We start from the raw sequence: 15,941 nt of genomic DNA on the forward strand, positions 1-15,941 counted from the left end.
CATCTGCTCCTGGGTGATTGTGGTTCTGGGGAACAATGTTGGAGAGTTACTAAGCTGCTACACACACACATACTGCCAGCAAGTGTTTGTGTGTGGATGAATTTTCGAATGTATATCATCTATCCATTTACACGTACACACATTTCATGGTGTTTATGTTTCATGTGTACGTTTGTATGCATTTCACTTTAAGGATTAGAGGTGTGTGTGTGGGGGGGGGACATCCCCTCCAGTAGTTGATTGGCAGAGATAGCTGCACTGAGGCTGGGGTCAGCATATGGCTCAGTGTGATAGCGATGCTGTGTTTGTGTGTGTGTTTTTTGTGATTGTGTGTGTGTGTGTGTCACTGCCTTTCCCTCTCTTTCAGACTGTGTTCCCAGTAAAATGATGGCAGCTCTGGGCATGTAGCGCTATTATCCACCATACACACACACTCACACACAAACACACACACTGAGAACAGCCAAACGCCAGCGGCCTGCCTGGCTTCTTTTTGCCAGCTCCCACAATAGAGTCTATTGTCCCAGTAAGGCTACAGTGTGCGTGGGTGCGTGGGTGCATGTGTGCGTGCGCGTGCGTGTGTTCTTTCCCGTGATATAAAGGTGAGGGCAAAACCTTACAAATTGAAGACATTTTGTAATTGCTGATGCTGAAATAGGGTCATGTTATCCTTCACCTCCCCAGAGCGCCATCACTTCCGTCAGACATGGAAGGAGACCTTCCTCTAAGACTAGAGCTGCAGTGAGAAATACTGCTTCTGCATATTATCAGACGTGGATGAATATAAATATGTTTCAACCATTTGTTCCTCAATGAAAATGCAGCATGCTGTGAGAAGCTATTCTGGAAAATCAGCACCACACATTGGGCGGCATTTGACGCTTAAAGATACAATTAGGGTTAAAGGTCTGTGTATTAGAGAGAGTTAAGGGTAAAGTGTGTGTGTGTGTGTGTGTGTGTGTGTGTGTGTGTGTGTGTGTGTGTGTGTGTGTGTGTGTGTGTGTGTGTGTGTGTGAGAACACATGCAGGGGGGTAGGTGATTGTGGTTAATTGTTTCCCGTCGGGTAGATGGAGGAAATGAAAAGAAAAGGGGTGAGGAGGAGGGGTCATGGCTAATCTCTTCCAATTTTCCTTGGGGAAAAGTGTGTGGGTGTGTGTGTGTGTGTGTATCTTTGTGAGAACTGTGTGTGTGTGTGTGAGAGATGCTCTCAGGATGTCCCTCTGTTTGACCAGCACACACATTATTAGCACTTTGAACATTGACACTTTGGTGTATAATGATATTACACAGTTAGCCTACTTTTTCATGTGTGAATTATAGATCACTCATCATTACTTTTTTAAGTAAATAAGCATGGCTGTTAACAAAAATATTTTTTTTAATTTTCCTGCATAAATTGTGCTCAGCATCTTCATCTTACCTCATGAAACTGAATTTAAGCCCCTGCCGGTTACAGTAAAACAGTTTCGAACGGCTTCTTTTATCTATATGTTCTGCAGCCCGTTAATTGCATTAACTAAAGAGTAAAACTACCAAAACACTTCCCTGCTTTGTTTACAGATGTATTGTGTATTATGTCAAATATACATTTTCTTTTTACAGCAAATCTTTAGACAAAGACGTTGACTCAAAAACAGTCACAGGCAGAAGGGGGGGTACAGAATGCTTCAAATGCATCCTTTCAGTGTTGCAGTAGGGGCGGCTGTGGCTGAGGGGTAGAGTGGTCGTACTCCAACCAGAGGGTCGGCGGTTCGATCTTCAGTCTTCCCCATCTGCATGCCGAAATGTGTCCTTGGGCGAGATACTGAACCCCTAAATGGCCCCTCATAGATGTTGAATGAACTAAGTCGCTTTAGATAAAAGCGTCCGCCAAATGACCAGTAATGCAGTAAACTCCTGATACATGTCTATTTAAGGTTAACAGTAAACACTAGCACCCACAGGTAGCCATCCGATGCACATGTCACATGGACATTATCTAAAAGAACCGGGCAAATTACTGATTCAGTACTTTAGATATTACTCATGTTCTATCATGGGTATTTACTCTTATTTTTAAAATGCATGATTCATGTAATGACCAAGTCGGTGTGTGTCTAAAAAGTCTGAAAGTGTGGTTTTTTTTTTTGTGTGCACACTTACACACCTTTTCACAGAGAGCTGTGCAGGCACATGAGTTGTAGCCATCAGCGGCTTGATCACACCATGTTGGAGCAGACCCCCCTCCGACTGGTAAACAAGATAATCTGCAGTGTGTGAGTGAGTGTGTGAATGCACTTTGTGCCAGGGCGTGCAAATGTAAGTATTTTTTTATGTGACAAGGTGTTTAAGATTCAGACTGGGATGTCACAGATGAACAAGAAGACGGTTTAAGTTCAGCACAGAGTAAACGTTGGATCATGAGCTCTGAGAGCTGCCTTCAACAGAGAGAACCAAGGCAGAGAGTGGGGGTATAAGGGAATAATTAATTTATGATTAATCACTGTTGGAAAAAAAGCATTTAAACAATACATGCCATGAAAATGTTTCATATTGCCAAGTGCCAAGTAAGACAGTAATTAATCTGCTGGCCAATCAATTGGCCAATATCTGGCAATTTGAGGTAATCGGCGCAAAAAAAAAGAAATGGCCATGATCAATCATGGATATATTTTCATATCTTAAATACAGTAAGAAGTACAGGTCTACCAGGCTGTGATAAATTTCTTATTTAGTTTATTTACATTTTTTTGTCACATTTTTATTATAATTTAATTGTTGTTTTTAACAGATACATCAAATAAAAACAAAGATCTCTGCTCATTGGTTGTAAAAAACAAATATATCAGTGAACCACAACTCATAGACAATAGTTTGATCCCAGCGTCCCAAATGTTTTCAGTGTGACCAAAAAAGTCTTCAAACATTTTATTCACATTATTACTTTGACGTACAGTATATTAGGGCTGCAACTGATAATTATTTTCAATTAATCTGCTGATGATTTAACAAAATGTTCTTCATAGTGCTAGTTTTGTCTAACTAATAATGTAAACCCCGAAAATATTCAGTCTACAAAAACACGAGATATGAAAACATGAAATACTTGATTGGTCATTTTATCTTTATATTTCCTAACTTGTGCTGTGAAACTGTCTAACTGTGGCTTATTGTGAACAGTGTCCATATCTTTGAATTTAACATATGGATACATGTGTGCATGTGGTGAATATTGTGTAACTGTTGTTAGAGCCTGAAGACAAGAGCAGGATCCATCTTCCTAATCAGAGAATTATTATTATGGCTTCAGTGATAATCACCAACACCCATGCTGTGTGTGTGTGTGTATGTGTCCGCTGAATAACGCTTGTAATTGCGCTGGCAGCTTTAGGGCTCCCCAGTGGTGACAGGGAGGAGGGTGTGAGTGGGTTTGTGTATACACTCACACACACACATGTGTCAAAGGGTGAAGTAGTTGGGTGACAAGGGGCCAATTAATGTATCACATCTGTTTTTCTCCTCCGTCTTTGTACTTGAATTGGGTTAAAGAGCAGATGAATAGGGGCAAATACGATTTTGCAAGAGTGTGTGTACGTGTGCGTTTGTGATGTCCGTGCACATCGAGCCCCCACAATAAGTAGTGCATTAGACCAACCTATCTCTGCCCTCATCTTTGGCCTACGTGGACACACACACACTCATAATGAAATCACAAAGCCTCCATATCATTGCTATCACAGAAAGATATAAACCCATTAGCGTGTTCCTTTGGGCATGGACACACACGCATACATGCTCAGGTTTATCATTACACGCTGCAAAGCTTTTCCAATTGTATTATCCCTCTGATGTCCTTCTCTCTGTTGTCTGTTCCAATGCCTAGGGTGGAGAGGACAGATAGGTTTGGAGTGTTAGTGCGTGCGTTTGCGTGTGTGTGTGTGTCTGTGCACTTGTGTTTCTGAGACAAGCCCTAGGAAATGGGCAGAAGTGTTGTTGGCGTTTTAATGTAATTGTTCACCTTTTAAAAGTAGGCGTTTGCCATAAAACATGTATATAAAACATCTCTGCTTTGTTCACGTAGGAAAGACGGTTAGACTATGCTGCCCCACAGTCACAGAGATGTTGAATGATGCTGTGGTTCGTTCACTTTTCTATTGAAGGGAAGCGACTCGTAAAAACTTGAAGAAAAAATCAGAATTGCTCTGAGTGAACACTGTCCAGAGAAAGCTGGACCCATCAGTGGTGGCTCCTCTAACCCACTTATCATTTTAGCTTTTTGTCAATATAAAAGCAGCACAGACCGGTCAGGCTTGTAAAAATGACATTACTGATTTTTACTGCATTTATATATTTAAGTGGACAATTCAGACAAGCCGTCAGAGTTGCATTGAAAATATCTGTGCGCATAGTGATGGGCTTTATCAAAAAAAATCTTGAGATATAGTTTTAAATATTGATGTCTACATAAAGAATATCATGATGTTAGCATAGGGTATATCAGAATTGATTTGATTAATCACTTTGATTTTTTAGTTCTCTCTCTTTCCCATAGTTGCTAATGTTCCTCATTCTTAATTCAAGTTAACATGGTTCTACTTTTCTTTCAGTTTCTCCTAAAAGGTTAAAGACATCACATCCTTCCCACTAAAACCTTTGTAAAATTACTCAACAGTCAAATTGATGTTACCTGCGCTACACGTTAGTAGTAGTTATTCCAAGCTTCACGTATGTTATTTTAATGATTGTTGACTGCAGGGCTGATGATACTGAGACTAATGTTAGACATTATCTGCTCTGCTGCTTCACCAGCGGCTCCACTTGAACAGTAGAGAGGACTCTCACTCAAAGGCTATTGATCTGCGCTCTCACCACCACCACTGTAGCTGCCGATGAAGCTCTTTCTTCACTGTCTGTACAATGTCCATATACAGTATGTCACTGACAATGACATATAGGTGACTGTATGCTCCGTATGTTGTTCGGCAATTATGAGATACTTAGTGCAGTTCTGGATCTAAACCTGCCTGTGTGAAATAAGCTGTTTGCTTGGCCTGTGGGGATGCTGGTTGGAGCTTTTCTTTCTGAAACTGTAAAAGTGACCTTCAGTAATTGAACCGCAGCAAGTAAAGACCTGCTGCAGGACTCAGGCCACAGAACCCTGAAGCTGCACCACCACTGCTGGTCGCCTGTTTATTCAAAGTTGATCAATATTGAACTTATCTTATGTCCAAAACACTGCTCTTCCTTGAGCCAATAACGTTACACGTGAAGTGTGAGACTGATGCGATAAACTGTACTCGAGATATGTGTTCCACTTACACACAGAGATTTCTGGAATTATTAGATAGATATTTTCCAGGCATAGAGAATATGGATCTTGAATATAAAAACCAGGCCTTAAGGAATCATCTGCGTCTTTCCAAATAGCTCCATCATTAATTGCATTAGCTTGTGGTTTTCCTTACTTATTATCTTCACAGGATGTTTTACCTATCATAATATATTTTCAGGTTATACGTCCCTCTGTCTGATTCATTCTCTCTGTAAATCAGTAGTGGATGATCTTCCCAAAAAATAATATCACTATCTTTTTCTCATAAAGAATCACAATCCACGATCCGTCCTGAGTGTAACGCTCTCGGGACGTCTCCTTTTAGCTTGAATAGATTTGCTGTATTACATCCAGAAGTGCAGGGCATTGGCCAACAAAGTTTATACTTAACTGTTCTTTGAGACTGTTCAGAGCCACACTACTTACGTAACCTTGTTTTTTAATCTCAATTTTGACGGTTAAATTAATTTAAATTCCTCAGTTAATTGTTAAACCGTAAATCTAAACCATACATATTTATCTCTTAGATCATTATGTAAATGAGAATTCAATTAACCCAGTTGGCAAAGTACTTTCACACGTACATATACACTGTATATTCAGACCAAAATCTATGAATAGACTCACACACTTTTACTTACAAACATTTTCTCACACACACACACAGTCACACACACATCCCAGCAGTGGGTCTGGCTCCTAATGCGCTAACAAGCTCCCTTTCCCCCCTTTCGCCTCCTCTCCTCTGGCCTCCCTCAGTCACAAGTGATCGCTGTAGTCGAACCCCACCACAATGAACTGCACTGCGGGAGAGAGAGGGAGAGAAAAGGTCTGAAATGGAGAGAGGGAGAGAAAGAGATGGGAGAGAGCTGGAGAAAGTACTCTTTTCAGCCACGCACAAGAAAATGAGTTTCTGACTCAACACAAAGGAGCCTTTTTTATCCTCCCCCTCTGTCTTCTATCTCTCTCCCGTATGCCTTTCTCCCTATTCTCCCTCACCAGGCCTCTCCCCTCTTTCTCTCCTCATAATTTTCACTCTCTCTTTGCCTTTGTCTCCAAAAGAGAGATGTTTTGCTGCTAATGACTTAATAAGAGGAGCCATCTGAAATTCAATTACAGTAGATTTCATAGTGACATTTGGATGAAGGCAAAGATGTGTGAGCACGGCGCAGGTCTATTTTCTTTGACCTCACACTAGTTTCTGCTTTTTTAATACCAATAATACTAGCTTAATTTGTTTAGCTTGATTCATGGAGACATGCCAGACTAAATACTACACAAGCAGACCCTAACCTTAACACAGGTAAATAATAACAATTGAAAAAATGCAAAAATGCAACTTGATTGAAAGCTCTAGATCTAATGAGTTTTCACAGCATTTTGCGACAGCAACATATGGATGTTATACTAACTGCTGGACGACACATGCACTGGGTGTAAAGAAGATGGAAAAATAAAGGAGTTGTAGCATTTGCAAAATTAGAAAGAAAACACCCAAAATGGTATATATGGTAGCATCGTACATTAAATATTTCAGGATTGGGTTTTATAACAAGCTGAATAAAATCTGTCATAATGCTGTAGTGGTCATAATCAGGCTATGTTCATGGAACATGATTGGAATATAATATCAACAACTCATATAACCACGATTATTGAAATAAAGTCTTATTCTGAACAAGGTCAATAGTCAGAATATCCCTGTCCATATAAATGTAGGCAGTGATATCTACTGGCACCGGCACACTCCCTCTATCACAGATTAAATTAACAGAACGTCCAAAGAGGAAATAGTATATATTACATATCATATGTACTGTTTGGTGAAATGCAAAAAAAGCAACAGCAATGACTGGTATAGTATGAAGTCAGATGATCTCTTAAGTTGGATGTATAAAAAATCTTTGGATAGTAATTTAAACATGCACCATGTTTACATGAGTCAGTATTCTGAGGAATAATAAGAACTATATCAGCTCATAATGTTGCTGTTAAAGCCTCAACACACATTCTAGTGTTTTTACTGATGTCGCCTCTTCTCAAGACTGTGGCTGTGTCCAAAGTCACAACCTGACTGCAGCAATGTGCACTACATCCACAATGCATTCACCTCCACCATTTTACCTCACTTATGTGTGTGAAATTAATGCTCTATATAATACACTATAAATGATTCATAGACACAATACGTCTACTTTCCACAAAAAATCCCACAATTCCACACAATGCTTCACATTTTTATCGCTGTATCAGTGATGATACAAAATGATGATGATTCATAAGTGTTGAAAATCTCACTTTGCTATAGAATAAAGTACAGAGCATTTATCGATAACAAGTTATTTCTGTGTATCTAGACTGTGCTTGATTGACAGCTACCTCTATCTCTTTTACACCCTAGTTTTTTTTGCATCTGTTGGGGTGGAGCAGTTTACACTGTTATCTAAAAACCCATTTCAGACATTACCCTCAGGAGAACGTCCGCACATTTAGGTCCAGACTTTCTTCAGACTTTGCTGGGGGGGGGGGGTGCAGAGGTAGGATGTAACTTATAAATTCTGCTGCTGAGATCATTTGTTTATTTTTTTGTTGTTTTTTCACACAACATCAATACTGGCATCTGCTCTTATCATCACAATTTCTCAAATCTCATTGTCTTTCAAATTTGACATCCTCGTCTGCCTCTTGTTTGTGTGCTGCACTTCTTTTCAGATTTCTATGCATCATAAAAACGCACACTCGCTTGTGATCAATCCTCGGGATGAACACATTTGTGTTCTCACATACGGCGCCTATGGATCTTTCAGGAGATTATCTGGAGTTCAGTGCATGTCTAAGTAGCATACGGAGCAGCTAAAGTAATTCCATTGATTCTTTTTTTAGCATGTTTTGCTTTTTGCACAAAAACACCTGATCAGTTATACTGGAAATCCAAAAAAAAATGATTATGCAAAAAGGTTTTAATGCTTGGCCAGGATGGAAAAATGTGTATCAATTAAAAAAACACAATGGAAACAGACCTACACCTGTAAAAGCTTTACATTATAGTCCTGCCGTCTCTGTGCTGATGTTGCCGCTAGTCAGTAGGGAGCTGGTGTTTGTGACACAGTGACATAAGCCCACAGGCAGAAACCCTTGCTGAGAGGAAGAAAGAAGGGTACAGACAGATAACGGTGGCAGATAGAAAGAGTGGAGAACAGTCAAGTGATGCTCCTGTCATTTATCTCAGCAGAGGTACCATGTCTCTGTATTTATTTCTCCTCATTCTCTCTCTCTCTGTGTCCCTGTCTCTATAGATGTCTTTCTTTCCTGCGGGTGTCTTTTAAACCCTTTCACCTCCTTGAAATGACAAATCAGTGGTCTCTTATATGTCTGCCGACACTCAGATTCTTTTCACATTGTTTTTCTTGCTGCAGCTTCACCCGGGAAACATTATTAAAACACAATATAAAGAAAAGTATCTGTTGTTTGGAGGAGAATCATACTTTTTGTTTCCAATCGCGTCACCTCCACACATCTGCCCCCCTCACACGCGCTCATTCACCAAAGGGGGAAGTGCGACGCAGGGGAGCGGGAAGCAGGAAAAGGCAAACGGCGAGAATCACATCGAGACTCGGTGTGAGAGACACTGACTCTGACGCTCTGGGTGTGTGCTACTGCTGCTCAGTTCTCACCAAGAGAAAGCTGCACACACACACACACACCGTTACTTAAATATCCTCCTCCCTGTCTCACCCGCTGTCCTCCCCTCTCACCTCCTTCGTGACTCTCTGCGGTATACTCACCCCTTCTTCCTCTTCACCCTCACATTCTCCACACAATTTTTTTTACAAGTTCTCTTGCTCCCTCAGCATCTCGCTTTCTTTGCACCTCCAGCCTCCATCCCTGCCTCTTTCCCACCTTCGTCCCCCCTCCTTTCCTCACCTTCGTCAGTACGAGAGGTTCCATGAGGGTTTTCAAAACAATAGCTGTTTTGTTTTTTTTAGATGTGAAATCAAGTTTTGTTAATTTCGCTTTAACTACATCATCTGTCCCAAGTTTATTGAAGTTTCCTCCTCTCTGCTTTGCCAGCTCTTTCCACTCATCCCCCACCTCCTCCTCCTCTCTCTCTCTTTTCTGCCAGCGCAGTCTGTCCCTCCACTTTAAAGGAGCCATATTGTTGTTATTATCATTGTCTCTAACTGGATCAGTTACCATTAGACCTGAATCTTTCTCCTTCTGAGGCCCATAGACCAGCTCTCTAACCCAATAGAAATCCCATGGGCACTCTTACAGATGGCTCGCCCATTCTCAACATGTACATACACACACATACACACACACAGGAGTACAGAAACACAGATTTCATTCTGAAGATTCATCGACCTAATCCCATCACACTCAAACAGGGACACATGCACTTATATACACACGTGCCTGTTCATAACCAACCTTATCAAATATAGACACACACACATAAACACTCTCATTGAAAATCCCCTATTATTGGAGCTAACTGAGCAAATGTTAGTGCTATTGGGAGCGTGTGTGTGTGTGTGTGTGTGTGTGTGTGTGTGTGTGTGTGTGTGTGTGTGTGTGTGTGTGTGTGTGTGTGTGTGTGTGAGACTGAAACAGCTACATATGTCATTACGGTTGGATGTATGAGTGGGGGGCTCAGGACGAGAGGGTAAATGTCATTTCATCAATGAGGTTATCTCTAATAGATGGACAGTTGAAGTCCTGGTTTCCATTTACTCTGCTCTCTGCTGAATCCCTGTACCTCTCTTCAAATCCATCGCTAAAGGCCATAATGGCAAGTGATAAAAGGCCTTTGCTTTACATTTCAGTTTTCCTGTCTCCAGCATTCTCAGTAGATTCGAGTGGAAATGAGGCCATGAAGAGTTCACTGGCCTCTGTTGCCAACAGTGTTTTTATCTGAAAAATCGTGTGTTTTACGATTCATTCTTTTATAGTTTTTTCTTTTCCTCTTGTAGCTTTACTTTACTTTGTCGAATTCAGTTTTGACATAGTTTTGTTTTCTTTATTTTTGGTTCTGTTCAATGTTACTGTGTTATTTATGTGATATTCTAGTCTAAGGGCCAGACCAGCAGCACCCAAACCAATGCTTTAGTGGCGAACCTTCACCTCCCATTCACTCCCAACCCGTGCGAGTGAGAAGGTGAATGAAACATTCGCTTCCTGTGGCATATTGCAGCGTGGTGAACTTTGACCCACATTATTTGCTTCTCCTTTACGTATGTGTAACCATGCCCGAACACTTTAAAAAGGTACTCCAGTAATTTATTTAGTGCAACATTTGATTCAAAATATTCTGGATTGTTTCCCTACAGCCCTGTTATTGCAGATCAGCTATGTCACTGCTTGACGTTAAACTCTTAATTAATGTCCTGCTTTAAGTACCAATTATAATGATAATGTATATAGCACTTTTCATCGCATAAAATGCAGCTTTTAAGACAGGAAAAGATATTGAAACAGTAAAATATATGAAAAAAGCATTAAGTTTCAATTAAAGAAAAGTCATGCATGGATTAATTAACAGCAAGATCATGAATAGAAACATTGAAACCTGCTAATTCTAACCAATATTTAATGAAAAATGTGGTTCCTTTGTAATATTTAAACAGTGCAAAAGATAAGATGTTAGAGGACCTTCTTAAACCTTAAAAAAGTCATTGTTCACTTCAGTGATTTAGTCTCCATTAAGCCGGAGAACTCAACATACACATTTTTATAACGGTACAAATCTGTGCAGCTGATGTCAATAAGTCCTGTTTTTCAGTCACGATTACAGATCAAGTTTCAAAAACATTTGATCCTACAATTACCATGATGCAGCTGATGGTGTTTCATCAGAACAAACTCCACACTGTAATTTAAACACTGAAATTAAACACATGGCTTTCATGTGTGTAGCACTAAATATGACAATAACAATGTTTGCAAATTTGCATTATTTTGTTGTTTGAGGTTAGATTATTATCAAGATTTTCTTGGGCAGCCACAGTGGACGTTCATAGGAGAGAACATGGCTATAATTTCAAACTCATTTCTTTATTGACGGATTATAACACTGCATATTGGCAGGATTTTCATCACCGTCTTGAACCCAATTCTATCATACTCCTCGCTTCTTATATCCTGTTGGTATTTGTGTCTTTATCACTGTTTGACCTTGACCTTTGACCCCAGCTATGAGGAGCGAGCTCGGTACCTAGAAACCATCGTGCAGCACCACCAGGAGCCGACCACGTTTGAGGATTATGCAGCTCGAGTGTACAGTCCTGCTCCCTGCAATCACCTACCATCTGACACAGGTAACACCTGATCCTTCACAACCAGACACATTTACAACAACAACACCAACGCATACACTTGTCAGTCAAAGCCTCTGTGGCACGCGTTCAGAGAGCGGGTGGATTAAGCAACTCTGAAGCTGCTTACGAGGGGGGTGGTCTGTTTACTTGCATGCGTTATAACTTTAAAAAAAACACAAAAGTAAGTTAAGTGACACTTAACTATGCTGACTTTCTTTCACTTTAACGTGTATTGTGAGCAATCTGCCTTCTCGATATTGAACTGCCCTCTAGCATATTTTAACTACAGAGAGACCCCACACACAGACACACACTCCCCCATGGACACACACTGGCCACTCGCAGTCTGATGCGGAGCTCTGTCTCCAGAGCATCTCTGAGGAATTGTCTGACATCTGATCAGCTGTAGAGATGCAGGCAGACACAGTTAAATTCGGACGAATGACTCTCTCATGTAACCTGTCAAGTTTCATGGATGCATACTGATCGTTTTTGTTTCTGGTTAGGTGTGATTTACGATGGTTTAATGGACTCACTTCTAATCCAGTTAATTAATATGGCAGTAATTTACAGTAATTACATTTCCACATACAAGCCACACATTTCCTTCGTAGGTCATACTCATACAGCACCAAGGAATAAAACATGGAGCCTGTGTTCAGCAGGGTTTCTCCTATAGGTTGAAGGTTTAGGTGCTGTCTCAATTCCAGGGTTTGGTCATTTGAAATTGCTAAATTAACTTGGAATAAAATTGAAGTTATTTAAAGTAATTTTTTTTCCACATTGATTTCAATCATTAACTTAACCATATTTGAAAAATATATATAGAAATTGGCAAAACTTTCAGCTGCTTTCAGACGTGCACTGAACTGTGCATGTGTGAACGCAAATGTCTGAGTTAGACGCTCTGCACTTTCAGCGGACTTTCTCTGCCGGCCTCAGAGTATAATGTCCGTAGAAATCCAGGCGAAGTAAATGTGTGAGCACAGCAGGGGATCCCCCGCTCGATTCACCGCTAGCAGGTGGAGGGTCGATGGCGCTTCGAACACGCGACAGACACAAAAATGTGAACTTGTCTGTGCAGAGAATCTCACCCCGTGTTGTGCATGTATGAAAGTCAAACTGCGGGTAAACTCTGTGGCCAATTCTTGGCTTTATTTTGCTTACAGTAGGGTTGGGCAATTAACCAAAAATGTATCGAAACCAACATTTATAACCTCTCACCGACTTAATCTTGCTCATGTTGGTTAATTCGGTTAATACTTTCCCGCCGTCCGCACTCGCTTGCTGACCTTTGCTCACTTTACACGTTAACAATAAACACCAACACTAATCAGAAGTTACTAGGAAACTTGAACTTTACTTTGTGTTTGTTTTTTTCGCTCTAGAGTGAACTCAACATGTATTTAAACACATTGAAAAAAAGTCCTACATTTTGCGCGCACACAGTTCACCTGCCACACACAATATGAGACTTAACGTGACGCACACAGCCAGGACATCAGGGTTAAAGTGACCAGAGCGTTAAATAATATCCCAGCTTTCATATTTCAGTATATTTCCAATACAGATCTTGTCAGAGAACTATGGGGCAATGTTTAAAACCTAAAATAATCCTTAATAAATCAAAATCGAGGTGAAGTTGGAAATAATCATGATATTGATTTAAAGTCATATCACCTGACCCTAACTTATAGTCAACATTCTTTACATTTAATGAAAATATATGTGGATTAACTGAAATTGTCCACATAAGATTTAACATTGACATAAGTGTGATATTATTTTTGAATGTAGCTACCTATATGACAAAGTGGACAAGTCCAACAAGTTTCTGGTTAACTTCAGTCAGTTAACTCTAAGTTAGTTAAGTTATGGTAACAAAGGAAGCTCTCTACTACATTTTGGAACAGTGTTTTTTTTTATATAAAAAAATGCTTTGGCCACCAGTTTTCATCAGAAACACACGTTATGTGTGAAAATAGCCCCTTTTTGTTCAGCTCTGAGCCATGTTAAAAACTACTATTAGTTCAGTAGTTGGTTGTAGAATAGGCAACATTAGTCATATATTCTTACATGAATTACTCCCTGGTAGAAATATACTGTATGTGTGTATTATTTCTACATGTATTAAGCTCAGCTGGCACATGGTGCAGTGAAGTATCCAATCAGCTGCTTCAGCTGTGTGATAAGCTCGGCCATGACAAATGTTGATCCAAACTCTGACTGTTGATTGCCAAGTCCTGCCTGTTGTCGGCCCACCTCGCTGTATTTTACTATGTTTCTACATTCGTTCTGACATGTCAGCTAAATGCCTTGAATTGCTCATTCAGCTCAAAACGCTGAGACACAGCACCTCAGTCTTTCTCTGGTAGAGAAGACCCTGGGTGTAAACCTAGCTAATGTTCAGAGACTGTGTGTGTTTGTCTATATCTATTATTGATCACTGTTGTTTTTCTTTGCCAACTCATACTTGCTCATACACCAACTGTTGTGTTACAAAATAATATTAATAATTTTGCGGGAATAATCATCCTTCTTTGAGGCTGAATGACATCCAACACAACCTGATACAGTTTTTGAATTCCCTAAATGTTAATGTAGAAGCTCGTGTCAGATCTGTGTGGTGGTGGTGATGTGTTGTTCAGCCCCAAACACCTTTTCAGAACACAGGACCAACCAGTTATTTTCTTAGTCGTATGATATTTCGATATATTTCTATTTGTCCTAATGTGCAAATCATGTTCAGAATTCAGATGTTTTTTAATAATACAGTAATAATTAAAATGATAATAATCCTGTGCTCTGAAATGAAGCCCGCTCAAATTACTGCAACCCCCTCTTCCTCTCTCTCTCTCTCTCTCTCTCTCTCTCTCTCTCTCTCTCTCTCTCCCTCTATATTAACTGACAGGTTCCCCTCCCTTAACAGCACAATGATCAACCATTCTTCTCTCTTTCTGTTTTTATTTTTATTTTTTTCATTTATTTATTTTTTTCATTTGTTTCCTTTTTTGTGTTTTTCATTTTACTTTTTTTTTGGTTGTTTCTTTTTTTTTCTTTTTTTTCCTTTTGTTCCCCCCCTCCTTTAGATCGTATTGTCTCACTTGCCAATAGTTAAAAGGTAAGCCTTGTCATATGATTGACGTGCCCTGTTTTGATTGGCTCTGCCTACTGACATTTCAGCCTAACCTACGCTGTCCTCTGATTCTTCCACCACGTTGTGTTTATCTCTCTACGTTTCTTCCTCTGTGTCCTCCACACTTTAAGCTGGTCTGCATGTTTATAGCAGTCTTCGCTTACTATTTAAAAGGACTTGTCATTTCCAGCTCCTCTGTGAGTGTAGTTTGGTAGGATGAAATTGTAGCTTAAACTTTAGCTCTATCTCTTGATGGAACTTCAAAAAGAAAATATAATCTTTTTCCTGTGCTCCTTTCCTCCTGCTTAGTTAATTAAGGTAATGTTGTGGCTGTTGTTTTCAATTGTCGTTTCAATTGATGTAACTGCATGGGCCCACAAGGGATGTTAAAGAGCTGGCAGTGAACGCAGCCAATCACAGCCCACTGAGAACAAAGCATATTGACAAAAAGTCTATTGAACAGATCTTCATTTATTTGGACTCTTGTTTGTGTTCACCTGAGTAATCCAACTCTTCCTTTAGCTCTGTTTTGGACTCTTATTAACTCCCAAGTGTCTGACGCTTTAGCTTCTTAGTGCTCCAGTATATTCACCTGGTCGTCTCTGACTTTATATGTCTGCTGTTTGACGACAGGTTGGTCATATACAGTGTGTCGTTAGAGCTTTTACTCTGAAAACAGCTGCCTGCTTAGGGTTGGGTATCGTCTGGATTTTTTCCAATACCGTGGCTCAATCAATACTTTCGAAATGGTGCCGGTGCCTAAACGGTGCCAGAGCTGATGTTTTTTCTTTCAAGAAAAAAAGCACTAAACGAGTTTCGACAATAAGAATGCAGTTTTTATTGCTGAGGTAAATTGGAAGTTGAGTTTAAATTATACTTAAGAAACCTATACAAATATTAAGTAGTAATATGTGCTAAACTCTAAATAACTTACCTTAAAAAATCATATAATAAATAAGACCTAATTCAATCATTTAACACAAAATAACAGTTTCAGTGATTAATACAGCAAAATACTCCCATGCGTCACCAGGTGACACCCTCACTCTGTTTATTGGCGGCAGATTGCAAACAACAAGGTGCATTTTTCCACTAACTCCATTTCTACCAGAATGATTCCAGCACGCAACCAACTGCAGAGTTTCTGGCTATAAAACCAACACAATTAGCTAAAAG

At 39.9% G+C, this 15,941-nt stretch overlaps 1 protein-coding gene across 9 annotated transcripts in view; it reads left to right on the top strand.

The window, feature by feature from the left end:
• Positions 1-15,941, top strand: part of ralgapa1 (Ral GTPase activating protein catalytic subunit alpha 1) — a 77,668-nt gene that overhangs the window by 55,210 nt on the left and 6,517 nt on the right. For 8 of the 9 annotated variants that reach the window (XM_034576771.1, XM_034576773.1, XM_034576776.1 and 5 more), the window contains one exon: positions 11,505-11,629. In XM_034576771.1, coding sequence (XP_034432662.1) covers positions 11,505-11,629 — 125 coding nt within the window. Of the gene's footprint in view, positions 1-11,504; positions 11,630-14,718; positions 14,751-15,941 lie in introns of all 9 variants that reach the window. The other variant, XM_034576775.1, reaches the window with a different exon arrangement.

Source organism: Hippoglossus hippoglossus, chromosome 22, assembly GCF_009819705.1.
Source record: "Hippoglossus hippoglossus isolate fHipHip1 chromosome 22, fHipHip1.pri, whole genome shotgun sequence".
Taxonomy (NCBI): domain Eukaryota; kingdom Metazoa; phylum Chordata; class Actinopteri; order Pleuronectiformes; family Pleuronectidae; genus Hippoglossus; species Hippoglossus hippoglossus.